The 18,931-nt window shown below is 37.2% G+C and overlaps 1 protein-coding gene across 2 annotated transcripts; it reads right to left on the reverse strand.

Moving 5' to 3' along the window:
* Positions 1-1,545: 1,545 nt before the first annotated feature.
* LOC578075 (adipocyte plasma membrane-associated protein) lies at positions 1,546-14,536 on the reverse strand. Of its 2 annotated transcripts, none has more exons than XM_003730415.3 (10): positions 14,407-14,536; positions 10,533-10,658; positions 9,738-9,851; positions 9,009-9,124; positions 7,903-7,998; positions 6,701-6,814; positions 5,893-6,067; positions 5,025-5,159; positions 4,254-4,446; positions 1,546-4,045 (listed from the first exon to the last, which is right to left on the reverse strand). In XM_003730415.3, the coding sequence occupies exons 2-10, from the start codon at positions 10,640-10,642 to the stop codon at positions 3,845-3,847; spliced, it is 1,254 nt and encodes a 417-aa protein (XP_003730463.2). In that variant the 5' UTR covers positions 10,643-10,658; positions 14,407-14,536; the 3' UTR covers positions 1,546-3,844. The 2 variants fall into 2 exon arrangements, with proteins under 2 accessions (XP_003730463.2, XP_783355.3); XM_778262.5 differs by lacking the exon at positions 14,407-14,536 and adding an exon at positions 14,160-14,374.
* Positions 14,537-18,931: the final 4,395 nt, after the last annotated feature.

Genomic DNA, 18,931 nt, shown 5'->3' on the forward strand with positions numbered 1-18,931 from the left:
AATTCATAGTGGTACTACTCTCCACAACATCGCCTGGAAGACCATTCCACACATTTATTATTGTCTGGCTGAATGAGTTTTTCCTTAATGTCTTCCGGCATTTTAGCTTGTAAAGCTTAAGTGAGTGACCATGGGTGCGACTGCACTTTGTTCTGCTGAAGATTATTGAACTGGTGCATTATTCTGAACACTTGAATCATATCAGATCGTTCCTGATCGTAACCAAAAATTATTTTTGTTAGTTCCAAAGTTGTTTGTGTATTTCAGTGTACTGTAATGCCTGTAGTCAGCTTTAAAATAAATTTTTAACTGATTTAATTTAGAAATAGCAAAACCTTGGTCTTGCGAGTTTCAATAAAATACATCTTGTCCTTTTCTACTTTTTTTTTTTTGGGGGGGGGGGGGGGGGGAGTATTTTATGAAATATTTATTATTTAGCATTTATCAAAACTACATACTGTTATGTTCATGCATTTCTATATTTCTCATTCTTCTGCCTGCAGTGAACCGACATGTGTTATTTATCGAGGATAGAAAGATCAGGTCCATGTGAAAGTGATTGCAAGACGTCTTCAAACCATTAACTTACTGTTGAATGCATCCGATTGTATCAAGAACCTGTCAGACATTCAGAATGTACAATGAGAGCCTTTGAGCATATAGAGACTTGCAGAAGTTTGTCTACAATCTCAGCTTGTACATGAGCTTCAGCTACATGGACTTACAGAAAGTATCATGACACATCAAGCAACCAGAGACAAGCAAGAGATTAGACGTCATCTGGAATGAATTTATATCAAGACCAGCTCTCTTTCGGAGAGCATTTTCATGTTATTGTTGTGTCTTTAATGTTCATATTGTTTACCTCAATTCCCCAGTTTGATACATTTTATGAATATCTAGAGTAATTCATGGTTCACTTTGGCTTAAGTTTCCCCCTCCTTGTAGAATATGGTGGATCCCCTCCCCCATATTTCTATACATTGCCTTTTCCTTCAGATTTATCAACAATTCATGTTAATGCTCATCTTTTCAGCTCCCTGTAATTAACATTGTAAATGCTGTGAGTGAAAAAAGTTCTTTCAGGAATTTTAATTAATCTCTGGTTTGTTTGTGGATTCCAAAGGATATTTAACATTAGAAGCATGCCCATATTTTCTTAACTATGTTGTTATTAAATAGGTTATTGTACATCTACAATATGTATTTTACTCTTTAACTTATGAGGGATAAAAATGTAAGAGGCCCAAATCGTTTTTCAGTGGAAATGCTTTGCCATGAATCAAATGCTGCCCCTCCCATTCAATTGAAGAAAAAAGTGGGAGGGGGGGGGGGCAACAAATAAGACTGTTAGATGGGTAATAACACCCACAGGCATCCTTTCAGAGCATTGAGGGTTCTGTTTAAAAAAAAAATACAGGTAATTGTTTTCAAAGAACATTATGTCTGCTTTTTGAGACAGATATATCATAATATAATACTAAGTACAGGTATTAGTGCCCAATATCCTGGTAAACTTTATGAAAAGACAGAAACAAATAATGGTTTCTCTGTTTATCTTGAAATTGTTTTATTTATCAGACATTTGATAACATCATGATCCATGGATTAAAAAATTAATGTTATAAGAAAGACTTATAGTCTTTTACATGTATCTTGTGTTGTAATAAAACAATAGCATGTATCAGTAAAACGTAAAATCAAATGTTTTAGCTTATATATATTCAGAACTCTTTTGCTATATTCCCTTAATATTCATTCATTTCATGAACATCAAACACAACACTGTACAAGTAACAAATTACATGAGGAAATTTTCTTGCACATTTAAAAACTGATATTAGAAGAAAAAAAGAAGAAAATCCACAAATATTGCATCATAAAAGGGTAATCATAAACAGTACTGACTGATCTCAACTATTAGTACTTGCATATATTTGTTTTAATCAAATTATGTTAGGAAGACTAGCTATAATGATGCACACCCATTATATGTTTAACTTTTCCAGTTTGAGTAAGTTTTTGGCTCAATCTGATGAAATCTTTGAAAGAGTCGGGGGTAGAATGAAAAAGGGCAATTTCCAATTTTAACTCCTTTCCAGAGATGGTCTACATTCTCTAGAATTGGGACACACAGTATGATCAAGAGGAAAAACAATAGTTCTGCCACAAAGATGGGGAAGACAGTTGAGGCTTGTTTAATATATATTATGTTGTGGAACTGGAAATGGGCACATGGCATTGGGGACATAAAAAGACCAGTTCTACTAAGATCCCCACCCCCCCCCCCCCGCTCTATTATACAAAATATAACCGTCTGCTGTCACAAAATTATGATGTACATGGTACATTGACATGATGATTGTATCACAATTCTGAAAGTACATATCACAATACACTCTGGCCCTGACTGGTTGAATTAGAATTGTAAATATAATTTCTCAACAACAACTGGAAGAAAATGATGATGCATCTTACAGCTGCACTTTCTGCTATTAAAGATGTGCTTGACTATATGAAGGTCCTGACTACAGCTGAAAGGAATAATCTTGCATGTTCCTACTTGGCCTACTGTTCGTGACACAACTAAATCCAAAGATTTGCATTACCAGTAAGTGCAGTCTGGTGTCGTAAGTCTCTCCCAGTAAATATTTTCCAGAAATTTACAAGTGATGGAACCTGTTAAATTGTCATGAACAATTAGTTTGATATTCAAAGCTTTGGATGGGAAAAAGTAAAGGTCTACATTCTGGGGTATTTTACTTGACATTGGGGTACAAGTTCTCCACAGATATTTGTTGAAAAAAAATCGAGCACACATTATCGCCTTTTGTTAAACATGTAACCCAACTCTTTCTTACTTTGCAATAAATACAATACACCATTCAATTATAATACATGTACTTCAGAAAGATTAGGCATATACACAAAAACAAGACACCTTTGCTATATAACAATTATATAATGAGATGATTTCCACTTATATTGAAGACACTTTTGGAATGATGGATCTGGGGATGGATCACAATGACATATCACTGTGCATTCATAAATGCAGGATTATCAACTGTAAAGGATTTTTAAAAAAGAGACATTCCTCCTCCTGTCTTAGAATATAGACATGAAAAGGGTAAAAATGTGTTATTGCAAAATCTATACCTAAATGGGTCCTTAACTTGCTCACCAAAACAATGAAACCATCGTTTCCATTTTCAAAGTCATTAACTCGTTGCACTTACAAAAATCAACATATATTTGTGTCTAAGTATGAAACTTTGTAAGTGGTCTATACCACATACACACACATAATTTCAGTGGTTTTTCTAAACGCTAAACTATAATTAATTTCAATTTCCTACACGATTACACAAACAATGATGAAGCCTTTAGAAGGTTCCCATCTCATTTTGCTTTTAGACAAACGGCACAAATTCGAGTCACAGTTCACCATAATGTGGTAATACATGTATAGTACTAATCTTCACTAAGTTCACTTGAGGTCTATATTCAACACCAAACATACGTTTACCTTGATTTTAATATCAAGTGATTACCAACCTGGTGTGACTGTAGATCACTGGTGAAGCGCAACAATTAACGTAGTCTAAAGCTGATCAACCTGGATTTACAAATCATATTTAGATATTAACAAAAGTAAACAACTCTATTCATGCCAAGGATTGCACTAAGAGGTTCATCATGTTTGTATGATTTCTTACTTTTCTCAAAGCACAGTCAAAGACTGGGAAAGACACCTAAAAAACAAAATCATATGTAGAACATATTCAAGGTCCATACTGACCAAGGTATTATGTAACCATGAAATCATTGATGCACTATACCATTACATATCTAGTTTGAGTAGATAAGGGGCATGATAGGAGCCCAGATAAAGAGCATCTCCTGTATCGAGGACCTCACTGACGGAAGGCGCAATTTCTCCTGTGGGGTCATGTAGACTCTGGATGATCTCTCCTTTCTGGTTCAGCTCTATGATGAGACCATACTGAGGCAAGAATTGCATTATCCTAACAGGATCGATGATCTGTGAAAGAAAGCGAGACATTCCGTCATTAGGAAGAGTATTTCATCATGATTAACAAATTAAACTTGTAGAGTATTTTGCAAGATTGGGCCTTTTTATTTGAATGGAAGCCTCACAGTGACCTGAACTGTTCAATAAAATTTACCATAACAATCTATGGAAAAATGTGGATACTGATATAGAATTCAGCACTTCTTATCAAACCTACCTTTGCTACGAAGCGCTTAAGCCAAGGATATGGGGCAATGAGGTCCATGGTTAGAAGTCCTCTCCTGCCGTTAGCAAAAGCCATACCAACCCAGTATCCTCCATCACGACTGGGTCTAATGTTGTCAGGCATCCCTGGTAGGTTATCAATGAAGACTTCTGTTGATCCAGTCTTAGGCCCCGTCAAGTAATACCTACATAATTAATTATCATGATAAGTATTGTTAACTGTTCTACACATATTGACGCAAAAAGTCAAAACAATTTTTGATTTCCAAAGTTCAAGCAAATTGTCTGAATAACCTACATTGTGAAATTGAAATACATTACAACTGTTGCATTTGAAAGACTGATTATGTGTAAACAAGTTTGAATCCTATGACCAGGATAATGATACATCTGTGAAGTGCTATCAATATAAAACCAGAATATTGTTAAATCATTAATATTATTAGAATTATATAAAATGCATCCATTGAATATTATAAGATGGTCAGAAGAATCCCTGCAATCTGATTGGTCATTTACTGAGTAGATAATTATACTGGATGCACGCGATGTTGTGAATCGATACTAAGTAGGGATGAAACATGTAGCTGCATGCAACAATGGTCTTATCCATATTTACTGATCTGTTTGTTATAAGATTGTATAATGTGAACTTCAGTATACTGTATACCAAAACACATGTGAAAAGGCCTTCATAAAGGTTATAGTTGCACAAGCAATAACTACACAACATGATGCGAAAGAACTTTCTTTATTCACTTACTTTAATATTTGGTATCTTGATGTTTCTGCAATGAGGAGAAAGTCTTTCTTAGGTGAGAGTTGGACTCCATTGGGAAAGTGTAATTTATCCATTGACAGGTCACTCATTTTGCTCACAGGATTGAACCATATCAGCCTAATGGGAGAAAAATGTGTTTTTGATTGTTAACCAATTTCCATACACTGCTTGATACATGACACAACAGTGTTAGAGGATGATAGAAGTATAGACAAATGTGGCAATAGTCACTTGCTGGTAACCAGATCTTCAAATATAGCTTGTTTGTTGTTCACACTATTTACACCTAGTGAAGTTTAAAAAAAAATATTTAAAAAATGCCCTTAATCCAGTAATCCACAAATCTTAGCATGTAATCATCATGTTTTCTGAACCAGACCGATTGCATCACCTGCACAGATATTGCTTAGAAGTCATTGACATTCAGTACTTTTTTTTTAACGATCTCTTGTGTAAAGAGGAGTGTTGTATTCAAGGTATTCAAATTGTTTACCAATATTCTGCAGCACTTTCATGTGTCACTTATCCATTTTCTGGTATATGGAGCAGAAACATCATGATTCTACTCTGAATACTTGCACTAAGACATCAATAGTAATATATATCTGCATGATCTCAACCAGAATCTGTATATTTCTACACTTTTAAAGATTAAGATTGCGAATGAAATATTCAAGCACATTGGTACTGTCATTTCTGAATTATTACCAAAACTATTTAAAGGGGATTATGCTTTTATCTTAAACGGAAAAAAAGAAGGATTTTTACGGAAGGTTATATTGCTAGAAATAACCAAGGGATTCCAGGGAAGCACATAATAAACCTGGAATCTTTATCCTGACATACTCACCTTCCACAATCTTTGCTTTCCAAAGTAAGCATCGCATAGTCCTTGCGGTACTTGCGGTAGCTAGAATCGGTGAAGATAAAATCTCCATTTTCTAGTCTTTCAAAATCATTGCCGAATCTCATCTGATGTCCCTTGTAACTCCTCTGAGTTGAAATCAGTTCAATGGGAAGGGATTCTGTGAAAAGAATAATACACTGTCTTACATGACTCTAGTTTTATCTATAAGGTTGAGGAGACTGTGATTTATTAGAGTGCCTGTGACACCGGAGATGCCAACCTCTTGGCACATAAAAAAAAGATTTTGGAGAGAAAAATCAGATTCTCACGAAAACTCAACACTACCCCTGGCCCGTCGGCCCCGGGCCAGTAAAATTTCAGAAAAATGTTTTACTGGTAAGTACGGTCAAGTTAAATGTTTGCTCTTTTATTAAAATTTAAAGAGAAAATTGTAAAGCAAAGTTTTTGTTGGGGTTGCGGGGGTTTACTTGTTATCTTCTTTTTTAGTCTTTGGATATAAATTTATCCCAGTTATAGATCCCATATCCCATGTCCCAGTTATACATAAACATTTCGATTGTTTCTTCTCTGCATGTTCAAAGCTTATAGCGCTACTTCTTAATCACTAAATACAAATTGTAGCTTGGTAGATGTTTTAAAAATACATTGAAACTGAAAATAATCACTAATACATGTATTATAACTACTACACTTCATGATTACCACTTCTGAATCACTCAATAAAAATTAAAGGTTGGTAGATATTCTTAACAAATTATTTTAAACCGTGTTTTACAAAAATGAAACCTACCTCCTTTCACATCGACTTCAAATAGCCCATAGTAAGCATCCATCATGTAGAGTTTATCATCGATGAACCTGATTCCAAGCGGACGACCACATTTCATCTCGTCTTCTCTGGTGCCTGAGAAAACACAACAAAGATTCCAGGTCAACAACATTCAACTAAACTTACAAGTTTTACATACTGACATACAAAGGAACAGGATTCTCAGAAAGAATTTGTTAATCCATGTACAGGTATGTAGTAAGTGAAATATTACGTTGTAGTGGCATCCCAGTGGTGATTTGGAAAGATCAATGAATTTTTTGCACATTTCAATTGAACATTGACAGATTAAGAACACCTGTAGGAAACCTTCGTCAGGGAGAATATACCCAAGGTGCCCTTTTTCCTCCAAAGTCTTCCACGGTTTCTTATGCACTAACCAGATCCCTATAAGAAGTAAATCAAATGCTCGTATGTTCTTTGAGGGAAATCACATCATCTGCAGATTATCCCTGACGGCAAAACTTGATTTGATTTTGACAAGTCTAACATAACTCTGTCTATTTTCATCATGGTTTGGACTTCAGAGCCCTTTAACAAGAGAAATACCCACCTGAAGTTTATTTATTTATTTACTTTTTGTTATTTCTTCATCAACCTTATCAACCTCAATTATTATGACAATGAATGGAAATCTCTTCAGAAGGGATATTGGATATGCTATCTAAGAATACTTCATATCTACTGGTAAGGAAACCAGAAATTCCAATTTAATCTTTTATACTCCCTGTTAAAGAATGTCCTTAAACCTTTAACCTTCAAAGGTCATTAATATATGTACTGGTAGTGAACCAGATATTCTTATTGCATCTTCAAAACTTACTAATATAAAGAAGTGCTCTTCTTTTTTAATTCAAAGTCCATCGACCTATACAGGCTATACTATTTACCACACACAGAGGTATATATTTTTGTAATGAAAATACATATAACATTTAAATAATAATGCACTTCTTAGAGAATATCTTTTTAGAAGGTTTTGTCTGTAACTACTGGCCCATATGATGTTTTGAGAATGTGTTTCAGATGTCATATATTTCTGAGGCGTGGCTATGTATACTTTGTTTAAGATAATTTGATCCTATTGTGCATTCCTAAATCCTTTTCCAAAATCATTTACCCAGGAATATAAGGTCCTCAAAAAAGAGATTGAGTAAACTTACCACATGGAGGAGTACCGAGTTGTGCGATAACTTTGATGTCTTTCTCATTGCTAATCTCTACGACTTTACCATCATAGGTACCTGTATAAATGCGGCCTATAAGTAGGAAGAAAGATGACAAAAAATAAACCTCATGGAAACATAATGTGAAACAAAGTCATTCGTAGCTAAGACAGTTGAATATTTTGTAACAAAACTCTTCAACACTATCAACTAAGGGGGCAAAATCTATGAATAGATTACTGTATGTTTATAAGGGATGGATGAAAAAAAAAGTTGCACGTTATCCAAAAAAGATCAATGGTTAATATTAGATACACAGCAAACAATTTAAAGACATAATACCCTTTACCCCCTCCCCCTTCTCTCCCTCTCTCTCTTTCTCTCTCTGCAAATTTGTTAAATCATATAAGATTTATCCAGTGCCAAATCCATTTAAAGATGAAACGGTCAAGGCACATTTGCAATACAAACAGGATATACATGTACATGAATTCATAAAATATATCACATACAAATTATTCATAGAGAAAGAATAATGTTTCTCTCTATTACTTTTATATTTAAACAAAAACTACCAGCACATTATACCAAAAAACAGCTGCAATGACAAACATATTAAATTTATCAAGCTCTATACTACCAGCATAATTCAGAAGAGATATTCCAAGGAGGGTGTACTGGTAGAATACTTTTAAAAAATTTGTGCACTTTCACTCTAACAAGACTCAATCTCTGGGATATGAGGTTAAACATGAAACTTTCCTACCTGAACATTTTGTTCATTTTCAAATTTTTGCCTTACAATAGCACTATTTTGAGTATTTTCACCAAATACATTTTGAAGACACCCAAAGTATGTCATGAAGCCTGGTCGCTCCTCTTTCATTTGATAGTTAAATTAGGGCACTGATAGCTTGTCTTGTTGCATTTGCATAATCTGAACTAGTAAAGCAGCTTTAGAAATCAAACACAATCTGGGGGGGGGGGGGAGGGGTGCATTTTGACTGCTACACCTCTATGAAGCATTCAGAATATGCATGCCATTATCATTATTTTTTAACCTGAGGAAAATTCTAACTTTACGTATGTTTATTTAAATTTACCATTTTTGTAAGCCAATGATTCGGGTCCAATGATTCTGCCTTCTAGGAGCTTCTGAGCTTTCTGGAGTTTGTTGTTGGGGGCCAAAGCTCCTGTCCATGGCCTAGGAGGAGGCAACCTGAAATCAAACAAGTTAATCCACAGTCATAGGTTACTCATCTTACAGGAAAAACAGAATTATTAGTGCACCTGAGATAGTATTTGGTTGGCAAATGTGATACTTGGCAAAATGGAATGTGTCTGTCAAAAGGTCTCACCATTGATGCATACTTGCCAACATTTGAAAATGAGAATTAAGAATTTTTAGCACGGTATGTCTTCGAAAATAAGAAATCTGTACCCGTAACAGGCGTTCGCACATGCAGCGGCAGTGTAACTGGCAATACGCGGTAAATCTGTGCAAAAAAGCGAATACAAATTCGCTGCTCAATCATGCAGCCCTTCAACGCACGCAATACGTGAACTCTCACATCGCGGCATATGATAAAACAAGCCTAATTTGGCTTAAGTACCATAAAAAAAAAAAAAAAAAAAAAAAAAATTGAAATTTTGAAAATCCGGGATATCCCGCATTTTGGGGTCCTAAAAATTAAAAAAAAAAGGGATATTCTGGATTATTCGGGAAGGTTGGCAGGTATGTTAATGATGTATCAACTTTAATGTCAGACCCTCATCAAGATAGGCAACTAAACAAATGCAATTATTCATTGCCCTTCCATAAGGTGACTTACTCAAATGCCTCTGGTTCTACAGGAGAAGTTTTGAGCGTGATGAGTATAGTCAATGCAAGCACAATCAGAAGAGAGATCTTGAATAATGAAAAACAAAGGCTGCAGCACTTTGTCCTGGAAAGGAATAAAGGAAACAGAACAGAAAAATTATTAATTGAAATCTACCTGATTTCTTTCTAACCCTTGAGTTATTGCTGTAACATTCTCATACTCATACAGTCTTGAATTTCCTTTAAAAAATGTACTCACTGACCAAGTTAATCCAAGATCATATGATAAAGAAGCATAAAGAAGTAATGAATGATGCTATGCAGTGGTGTAGCATAGATCCAAATCACTGGGAGAGTGCTAGTTTTACAAAGACGTATGATCCAAGGGATTTAGGGTATTGTTGATATTAGTTACTCTTGAAATTTCTACTAAAATCACTTTTAGGTATATATGATACACGCAATACCTGCACATGTGCAGGCTCATTGGAAGGATTTTGTTGACCCTCGATACAAATTAAATGAAACAAAGCCTTACAGAATCTCTGGGGTGGTCTACAAACACCATAGCAATTTCACAGGTCTTTATTAGCCTCGTCAGTACACTTTCAAGGGAAAAATTTTACCTTGGCCTTTTTGTGTCAAGTCACCAAATGATTCTGGATCAAGTGTGCTATGCACTGGTCAGACACTAGAGTATGTGTAAGATTTCATTAAGATTTAATGAATGAGTTAACTCATTTAGTAAAGAGAACAAGAGAATTCTTAGGCTGCTGATTGATTTATTCATTTATCTTTAACTTACACCATCCCCTGCTCCTTTAAATTTCTCTTCCCCTGCTTGGGAGGTACACTTTGCCTGTCATCCTCAGTTGCCTCTGGTTTACGGTGCCTAATTCCTTCAGTATTGGCCATCGTTACTTATGTATTCCTAAAATTGAAATGAACACACAAAGGAAACAAATATATTCATATTGCAATGTGTAGACCCTCAACACTTGTCTTGACTGTTAAAATTTCAAGGAACAAGTTCCATGCCACACGAAGAGTCTCATGAAGGCCACTGAGTATTTCTTTAGTGTGAATATATCCAGCCTCCAGAGTGTCATTTATTTCTCAAGTAACAGTGACTTTGGATGGTCTACTAAATAAAAATAAAAATTGTTTCAAATTTTCAACAATTTCAATCTTTTGCTCCTTTCAAGGATCAGTATCATCCTCTTGGAAGAATATTACAATTTTAATGTTTTGTGCTGTGTGCTGTGGGTTGCAGAGTGTGCGAGTCATCAGAATAAAAATGTTTTCTGTGCAATTAAAAAAGTTCCATAACATACTACAATCCCGGTCAAATGCAACAAATTAACATCTAGCAATATTAATGTCTATTGATTCTCAAAATTTTCAAATACCACTGGCACTGTACAAAAGTCAGCAGAATTAACTCAGAATTGGTACTTTGGTGTAAATTATGACACCTAGATATCAGTAAAATACAATTATTTCAAGTCAATGGTTTAAGGGACATTTCTTTGAAAATTTCACTTGGAAATCTATTGTCAATTGTGACAATATATTGCCCCCTAAATCTAAATCGTTGTGTGTATTTCTTGGTCACAGTGCTAGTGGGCACTGGGCAAGTGCTAGATCTCTGAGGCAACTGGAGACCAAAACAAAAATTGGCAAAAATATAAATTAATAATTGGTCCCTATCATATCACGAACAAGAAAAGAGTCTGATTTTCATCAGTGTGATATGGTTCAATTTTTGTGGTCAATCTATCATTGGCCAAGTGTACCAAAACTATCGCTGGAAAAATAGCATGCGACACGTGACCTTGCTCATGCATTATAATGGGAACATCAGAGGTTTGGTATGGTATGGTATTTATTGAATCATGCATCACAGTTAGATATACTGAATTGCACATGGATATCAAACATTGCATTTTAAAAACAAGTGTACAATTTAAAACAGTAACATTTACATCATTATGAGAACATGTTAATGTCACATGTTTATCTTTAATTTTGTACCAAATGTAAAATAAAAGCAAAAATACGACCAAGAAGGAAATAGGGAATATGTACCTAAATAAAATATGAAAGTGAGGATTATGAGGAAAAGAGAAGGAAAGATGTAGAGAAAAAAAGGTTAAAAAAGAGAAAGAGAGAGAGTGAGTGAGAGAGATAGGGGAGGAGGAGAGACTGAGAGATATGGTGAAGAAAGGGAAAGAGCACGGAAGATAGAGAGATGGAGAAAGAGAGAAAAATAGAGAGGAAAGAGAGAGAGATAAAGAAAGTGGAAAGAGAGAGAGAGAGAGAGAGAGAGAGGGGGGGGGGGGGTAAGAGAGAGAAAGCGGGATCTTGCCAAAAATTAAAAAATTACATACGAATTGACGATAAAAAGATAAAAGTATACATTGCAACATCAAGTAGTATTAATAAGATGACCAAGAAATATATAGTCAAAATTGTATGCCGTACCTAAAAATCTTTGGCAAGTTATATAAAAATGTATCTATGAGAATTATAACAACAAAAAACGCAGATGGTAGTAGGAACATTAAGAAAGTATAACGACCTCTTATAAAAATACATGCAGAAATAATAGAGTCTAGAACTTTTTGTAGCAGAGAATCAAGATTCAAATGGAGTAATTGAAGCCCTGAGTAAACTTAGACCCCGTTCTCACTCACTTTGAAAGTGGTCTTAGTTAGACCGCTCCAGAGGAACGGGTCTTGAGGAACGGTTTGCGAGCGTACACTCTCCGAGCAGTTTTTAATGGCTCAAACCGCTCCACGAGTCAAAGTGGTCTTGTTGCTATGGCAGCTCAGGTCAGCAGATCAATTTTTTCGCGCGCGGAATACAAACCGTATGTACCGTACTACATGTTTCGCACCGAAGGTCACTAGCTCACTTCCGTTCAAAGTACGCTTTCCGTTCACATTGCACGTTAGAGCGCTCTGGAGCGCTCTTAATAAGACCCGCTCCTCAAGATCACCTCGGAAGGTGGACTTCTGGAGCGGTCCAGAAGTCCGCTTCCTGGACCACTTATATATTCAGGCTATCGAGCGCCGATCGCTCGAAATCGCTGAATATGCACGAGGTTGAGAAGGGCTCTGTTTGTTCGAGTCGTGCATATTCAGCGATTTCGAGCGATCGGCGCTCGATAGCCTGAATATTCATATTTTCTTCGCCACTGCCGCGCATGCGTACCTTCTCATCGCTATTTTGAATCAACGCTGCGACATGGAAGAATCGTTGGTGTAGTACCCCGAATTAACCTTTTTTCCCATCGAAGACTTCTTCAAATTATACATTCAAGTGATTGGAGTTGAGCCCTGAGGAGTTGTGCACCCTATGATGTAAAAATTGTAAGTACTCCCTTTGCAGATTTAACGATAATATCACCCAATCGGCTGTTTTACTAGCCCCCAAGAGAAACCAAGGAAACCACCCGAAGCTCCGACGCACAGTGGGCCAGGGAGGAACCAAAGTGCGCCAAAACTAAATTTGGGTGATTTTTTTTTTTCTATTTTTTTCTTGCCCAGTTGAAAGGTAATACATAGAGGAATACCTCAGTGAAATATTTAATTCCGGTATGCACAATAAGGGTATAAATTTACTGCTTCAAACAGCAAAATCCTACATATTCACAGTTTTAGTGCAAAAGTGACTTATTTTATAAATCTTTCAATTCAACATGATGTTTTTAAGTTATTGATATGAAATTGCTCTCACATATTCCTGATAATTCATTTCGTTGAATGAATGGGTTAAAATTAATAGAAACACAATCTTCATGATATATTATAGGGTAATTCACTGAAAAATGGACTAATTATTCATGTTTTTTATAAATCCAGAAGAAATGTTTAGATCTCCGCGGTGTACCGCTTACATTTTGATACCACCATTTTCTCTGATGTCTAAGCTTCAAGTTGATACCAAATTTGGCTGCCCGATCTTGCCCGTTGTTATGTTAGAGCCGATTTCCTTTGCCACATTGCCCCGAAAAATGTGGGTTTTTGGGGTCCGCGGCTGAATCATGAAGGATTCGTGGTCATAAATCACGGCGCGAGGGGGCGCGTGACACTTGTTCTGACACCGCGGACCAAAATAAACACATTTTTCGGGGCAATGTTGCAAGGAAAACGGCTCTAACATAATAACGGGCAAAATCGGGCAGCCAAATCTGGTATCAACTTATAAGCTTAGACATCAGAGAAAATGTTGGTAATAAAATTTAAGCGAAAATCCCTGGAAATCCAAACATTTCCTCTGGATTTATAAAAAATAAATCCCCAAACATGAGTTTTGGCGCACTTTGGTTCCTCCCTGGCCCACTGTGCGACGCCTGCGGCGCCGGTGTTGGAGCTTCCCGGAGTTAGGTGTGACTGTGCTGTGCCACTGCTCTGCAAACTTTTCTTACCGGTACTTTCAAGGGATATCCCGCAGAGCCTGGGGGACGGGCACCTCTCGATCTCGCCGCTCTAGCTCTCTCTCTCTCTATCGATCTATCTGTTCTAAGTTTTAGTAACCTCTTTCCTCTCCTGGCCAGTGTTTTAAATTCACTGACACTGTGCAGTAACTTTTGGAATGGTTTAAATAACAAAACAGTTAATCACACAACATGCAACACTTTATTAATTTCAAGAAATAAAGAAATGATTACTTACCTAGCTGTTCGGCACTTCCTCGTCAGATTTCCTCTGAAACCAAAGCCGGATATAGAGAATTTAGTCTATTTCAAGACCATTTTGACTATTTGCAATGACGCATCATAATTTACACTGTCATATATTATAATGAAGTGCGATATGATAATGGAATAATTCAACGCAGTCTTCATGAAAAACAAATTAATTGACAAATTACTCCATATCTTTTTTGACCTCTTTATAGATAATACAGGATTGTCAGATTTATGTCTTTCATATAACGGGCTAGTTGTGCTGAAGACTAGTGCAGCACTAAAAACTATGTTGTTTTTGAAGGTAGTCATAAATAATCGAATATATTAACCGGCACTAGGGGCGTCGCTAGACACCTTTTTCAGTGGGGGGGGGGGGGGGGGGGGGGGGGGGGAGTTTAGAGGCCAGTGGCGGATCCAAGGGGGGGGGGGACCTCCCTTGAGGAAGAAAAAAAACACGTTAATTTTACCTGTATTTGAGGAGACGGGCCCTCTCCCCTGTTGCTCAAGGGGGGGGGGGGGGGGGGGGGGTGCGATTTGTAAATTTTCGAGGGCAAAAAAAAAGTGCCTCTTAGCACCCCCCCCCCACACACACACACACACTTATTCACCGGTTGGCTGTTTCGCCGCTCAATATTTTCTCACGAATTAGGCCCCCTCTTTGGGCCCCCTCCCCTGCCGCCGGCTGGATATCCGCCCCTGGTAGGGGCCACCGATTACCGACAAAACTAGCCCCCAAATTTAATGTACCAATGTCTACAAATTTAACCCTATAAACCCGGAGCCGAAGGCTAAATAGTTTTTCATATGAAGTTTCCTCCTTTGACGTTTCCTTAAATTATGAGAGAAAGCAGACGATTCGTTGTACTCTTCTCGACTGTTATTCTTTATCTGGCTCAGTTCCCCCCTCCGCGCGCGAAGCGCGGAAGCTTTGACATTTCATTAAATTATTAGAGGAAGAAGACGATTTGTTGTACCGTTCTCGACTCTTAATCCTTGTTTGAATGAAGTTTCCCCCCTCCTACGCGAAGCCCGGAAACTTTGACGTTTCATTGAATTATTATAGAAAGAAGACGATTCATTTACCGTTCGCGACTCTTAACCCTAATTTGTCTGAATTCAGTTGTCACGCTCCTGCGCGAAGGGCGGATGCTTTGGCGTTTCATTAAAATATTAGAGAAAAAAAGACTATTCGTTGTAACGTTCTTGACTCTAATTAATCCTTATTTGAATTTAATCTTCCAGTAAATTTTAAACCTCTGATTTCTTTAGCTGATATTATAGGAAAGTGAAACTTCGAGAAAATACAAGTATTGTATAGTTGCGGTCTCTCTCGAAGTCGTCACAGCGGATAAAAAGTCACAGTTCGTAGGAAAAAAAACTTGTCGGCCGACCGACATTATACATATCACCGACTTCAAACTTCTCCATTGATATATACACGAGGATCGAGCAAGAATACTGACACAGCTGACCCGACACAGCAACATATTTATACGTGTCTTTTTTGCTCCGTCGACGAGACGACTCCACTCAACAACCCTCCTCTCTCTTTTACTCCCATCCCACCTGTCTCAGGCTCCTACCTCCCCCTCTCTCTCCTCTCTTTCTACGAGAGAGTAAGTCTGCCCCGACAGCTAAGCTGGCATGTCCGTACTATTTTCTGCATATTATGTACGTACAGGCGCGTACGCGGGATTTTTTCAAGGGGGGGGGGGGGGGTTTAACATTTATAAATCGGGCCGAAAATTTCGCAACGACTCAGCCAGCTGCTAAAGCATGTGTGTGCTACTATGCTAATCAAGTAGGGGACCTACGTCCTTCAGTCATAACTGACAGTAATGGGGATTAATGGCTCATAGAAGGGAACTTATATAGCACATCGACACGGTTTTGATCCTGAGGGCTCACAGTAACGAGGCCACTGCTTAGCCAATGAATCATGACTGTACGCAGCGGGCGCTAGGGTACGTCGACGCCCCCACAAAAACCCCAAAACAAAGAAAATACAATAATTTTCAATAATTCATTGCATTTTCCCCCAGTCCCCAACAGGAAAATTTCCTCTGTAGGGCTATGCGTTATGGTTCAAGGCATGCCCACATAGAAGGTTTTTTATGTTGGGGGTCGGGGCAAAAAACTCAAGAGGGGGGGGGGGTTAACCCCCCCCCCCCCCCCCTGCGTACGCGCCTGGCTTTAATATCATATCGGTCATTATTTAGTTGAAATATCATACGATGGTTATTAAAAAGCCCGCCCTAGACCATTAGAGGCTATAATGAGGGCACATGGATCCCTTAAAAGACATATCTTTGTTCTATATAGGGTGTCCTTTATAGAGAGAGTGTTTGTGTTTTTGAGAGAGATTATATTTTCGAGCGAAATAAAGCATTAGGGGAAGTGCACATTTCAAGAGATATTGTAGTTTTTATCGCTCAAAATCACCGATCTTCAAGGTTCTAAATTGCTAAAATGTCGAGAGAGTCTGGGGGGCTCTAACCTATACAAGGGGCCTTAAAGTTGATCTTAGCAGAGAGCCTGGAGAGAGAGAGAGAGAGAGAGAGAGAGAGAGAGAGAGAGAGAGAGATTTCCAAATGAAGAACAAAAAAGACGAATATAGGGCAGTGCAAATTTCAAGAAATAGATTAGAGTTTCTATCGCTCAAGACGGCTATGACTTGAAAGTTCTGAATTTCTTAAGATTTGAGGGCGTCAGGGGGCAGAGCACTTTGCCAAAATGTCGGCTTCGGCCCCCTTAAACAAAAATCCTGGATCCGCCTCTTATAGTTATAGCCCCTATGTCATGCAATATCTTTAAAACAATTCAAATCTTGTCTCTCACTCAAGGTGCTGTGATACCGTTAATTTTGTTTTCCTTTTCGATTGGACTTATGGGGGGGGGGGCACATCGCTTTGCCAAAACATTGGCTTCTGCCCCTCTTTTTGGTAAAAATCCTGGATCAGCTTATCATGTCATGCAATAGCTTTAAAAACAATTCAAATCTTATACAGTAGGCTTGCGGGTGCACCATACCGACACTTACAAGCTGTCAAGCAGCATATAATTCAAATATATATTAAAAAGAACAAGAATCTGTCATTAAAATTGATGGGGAATTATGTCATGATAAGATGGCCATCGCTAATGAATTCAATTCTCATTTCACAAATGTGGCTGCCAAAATTAGTAGACAAACTCCCCCCTTCCAAAGACTTTTTCAGCGCAGACAATGATTATATTCGTGATTTTTACGAAAGAAAGGTGTACGTGAAAACAGCTTCGAGTTATTACCAATCAGTGAACAATTTGTTTTCAAAGAGTTACGTAAGTTGAATGTATCAAAAAGTACTGGGTTAGACATGATTCCAGCTAAATTCCTAAAAGATGGTGCGAAGGTTTTATTTAAGCCTCTAAGTTACTTCATGAACCTATCTATCTTGACTAGTACTTTTCCAGAGGATATGAAAATAGCAAAAGTGACTCCACTTTATAAAAAGAAAGATAAAACTGATGTTAGCAACTATAGACCTATTAGTGTTTTAAGCGTAGCATCAAACATTCTAGAAAAATCGGTCTGTGTTCAAATTGAAAGATACTTCAAAGAAAACGATATAATTTATGAATTTCAATTTGGTTTTCGACATGATTATTCGACTGAAACATGTCTAATTCATTTGACTGATTACTTGAGGACAGAAACTTCCCAAGGGCGCTTTGTTGGTATGGTGCTCCTTGATCTGCAAAAAGCTTTTGATACAGTTAATCATTGCGTCTTATTGAAGAAGTTACAACTAATGGGTTTTAATAAGGGAGTTTACAGAAACAATCTGCGCATGGGCAGATAAAGGTCATTTGTACCAAAAAGGTAAAACCCACAGAGATGAATACTGGATATGCGCTCATGAAAGTTATGTAACATTATTCATTTATGCACCAACGGTACATTCTTTGATACGCAGGTGGAAGTATTCTTTTTAAGGGGGCAAACAAAAGGTATTCATGAAGCACATCTAGGACTTTGGCCGTTATTATTCTAATATGCTCAAAGTGGAACTTCTCCATGTGTAAAAGATCTGTGGATAATTGGGGCCATTTGTACCATGTGCTATCTGTAAACTCCCTTATAAGGCAAGTTTAGATTGGTTCAGATCCTACTTATCTAATCGATACCAAGTAGTGGCCATTCATGATATTCGTTCCAAACTAATGCCTATAACATGCGGTGTTCCTCAGGGAAGCATTTTAGGCCCAATTTTATTTTCAAGTTATATAAATGATATGTGTATTTTGTATAAAAGACTTTAAACTATTATTGTACGCAGATGACAGCGTACTACTCTATTCAAATCCTGATCCTAAATATATTGAGGAAAAGCTCAGTGAACAGCTGTCTGCGTGTGTCGATTGGATGACTGATAATAAGTTTTCTTTACACTTGGGAAAAACAGAAAGCATTTTGTTTTGTTCTAAAAGTAGTTCTAAAAAGTCATTTGAATTCAAAGTGACACACA

Source organism: Strongylocentrotus purpuratus, unplaced genomic scaffold (genome assembly GCF_000002235.5).
Source record: "Strongylocentrotus purpuratus isolate Spur 01 unplaced genomic scaffold, Spur_5.0 spur5_scaffold_5, whole genome shotgun sequence".
Taxonomy (NCBI): domain Eukaryota; kingdom Metazoa; phylum Echinodermata; class Echinoidea; order Camarodonta; family Strongylocentrotidae; genus Strongylocentrotus; species Strongylocentrotus purpuratus.

Coding starts and splice junctions, on each gene's coding strand:
- LOC578075 (XM_003730415.3), bottom strand. CDS start 10,642: ATGGCCAATACTGAAGGAATTAGGCACCGTAAACCAGAGGCAACTGAG. Junction 6,068..6,700: donor TGAAGTCGATGTGAAAGGAG/GTAGGTTTCATT, acceptor TTCTTTTCACAG/AATCCCTTCCCATTGAACTG. Junction 4,046..4,253: donor TTAAGCGCTTCGTAGCAAAG/GTAGGTTTGATA, acceptor TTTCTTTCACAG/ATCATCGATCCTGTTAGGAT.